We start from the raw sequence: 2,122 nt of genomic DNA, 5'->3' as shown, positions 1-2,122 counted from the left end.
CTGTCACCCCCAATATTGTATCATCTAACAGAGGAGGAGAGAGGGGGAGATTTTTGAGAGGGGTCTCAAATTCCATTTCTTCATGTATTCCATTATTTCCATTCCTAGGCCTACGCAACTTGTGCCCTTAAAGCACTGCTTCTCTCCTTAAATGGGCATCGCTTCCCAGGTTAACAGGATTGTGGTCTTCTTGTTGAAGGGCACTTACACATATGTAGCATGGTAGTAGCCATGTGCCTTATTAATGTTTGTGAACACGAATTGTGTTGAACTGAATTATAGCGCTAGAGAAATGCTATAGAAATCTTGGGATCCCAGCTGGTAAAAAAAAAGTGTGCTACCATCCAAGCTGAACTTCTAATCTCAAGAATTTGTGATTCTCACCCCTCAGGAGAATCTCTGGTATTTGATTATTCTTACAGAAACTGAGGATGAAAACTGAAGAAGAGAACCGGATTCATGGGGAGATTGAAGTATTCCTTAAAAAGGAGCAGCAGGTAGGTCAACAATGGTTTTATCCTGTTTTTTTTTTAATTTTTTTGTATTCCACTTGTTAAATATCAAAGAGAGCAAAAAACATTTTTTTTGAGTTATTTATCTGAATAGATTTTTTTTTTTTTTGAGACAGAGTCTCACTTTGTTGCCCTCAGAAGAGTACCATGGTGTCCTAGCTCACAGCAACCTCAAACTCTGCATCTGCCTCCCGAGTAGCTGGGACTACAGGCGTCCGCCACAACATCTGGCTATTTTTAGAGATGGGGTCTCACTCTGGCTCAGGCTGGTCTCGAACCTGTGAGCTCAGGCAATCTACCTGCCTTGGCCTCCCAGAGTGCTGGGATTATAGGTCTGAGCCACTGCACCCAGCCTGAATAGATATTTTATATAGCTGTAATTTAAGTGAGTACAGGTAAAATTTTGTCTTATATAATTTAGCTTAAAAAAAAGAAAACTGTTTACCTATATTGTTTCATAGTCATAGTTTAAAAAAAGAATTTACTGTTTTTTTTTAAATTATAAAAATAACATATTCTCAGTTTAGAATTTTCAAATCACCAATTGCTTTTTCACATTGTTACAAACTCTTTATAAAATAATTTAAAATAATTGTATGTAATATAATGTTCCATTGAATAGTGATGCCACAGTATACGTATTACCCTTTATTTGAATATTTAGATTGTTTCCAAAGTTTTATTTTAATAAATAATGCAGTTATGAAGGCTTTGCCCACAGAACTACTTTCCTTTATTGTAGTTATTTATTAAAAGTAAATCTCAAGCATAAGAGATTGGTATTTTGTGACTCTTGATAAATGTGGCTAATATTTTCTAATCTATATTGCCATCAGAAATGTATGAAGGCATTAATTTCCAGGTATCCTCAATAGTTTAGCCATTTTAAATATTTTTATAAGTCTGCTTATTTAATGAATTATTTTATTTTACATTTTAAAACTTAAAAATAAAAGTGAACAGGACATTTTTCTATTTACTTACACGATTTATTTCTTCTAGTCTGAATTATATGACGTATGCCAATAAGTTTGTGAACTTGCCACCATGCACTTATGTTGACACCACTATATAAACAACTCAGTAAAGTTTTACAACCTTGGTACATCAGTGTCTCACAGTTGTGTTTGTGTCAACATGTAGTGGTGCCTTTCTGGGTTGCGTTCATTATTGTTACATGTTTTTGCCAGGAGAATGTTGAAATAGAGCAAAAAACACATTAAATTTCTTATTGGTGGGGCATGGTGGCTCACAAGGGTGATGAAGTGAGACTGTGTCTCAAAAAAAAAAAGAAAATTAAAGTAGGCTTGGCGCCCGTAGCACAGTGGTTATAGTGCCAGCCATATACACCAAGGGTGGCGAGTTCGAACCTGACCCCAGCCAGCTAAACAACAATGACAGCTGCAAAAAAAAAAAAAAATTAGCTGGGCGTTATAGTGGACACCTGTAGTCCCAGCTACTTGGGAGGCTTAGGCAAGAGATTAAGCCCAAGAGTTTGAGGTTGCTGTGAGCTGTGATGCCATGACACTCTACCAAGGGTGACATTGTGAGACTCTGTCTCAAATAAATAAATAAATAAAGTAAAATAAATTTCTTTCCTTTTTTTTTTT

At 35.9% G+C, this 2,122-nt stretch overlaps 1 protein-coding gene across 1 annotated transcript in view; it reads left to right on the top strand.

Annotated features, from left to right (window-relative positions):
• IQCG (IQ motif containing G) overlaps positions 1–2,122 on the top strand; it is a 40,165-nt gene that overhangs the window by 24,630 nt on the left and 13,413 nt on the right. The window contains 1 exon segment of the mRNA XM_012813823.2: positions 423–497. Coding sequence (XP_012669277.2) covers positions 423–497 — 75 coding nt within the window.

Source organism: Otolemur garnettii, unplaced genomic scaffold, assembly GCF_000181295.1.
Source record: "Otolemur garnettii isolate 467f Iridium unplaced genomic scaffold, OtoGar3 scaffold00310, whole genome shotgun sequence".
NCBI classification, from domain to species: Eukaryota; Metazoa; Chordata; class Mammalia; order Primates; family Galagidae; genus Otolemur; species Otolemur garnettii.
The sequence above is the reverse complement of the archived record's forward strand: the minus strand, read 5'-3'. Positions and strand labels throughout refer to the sequence as shown.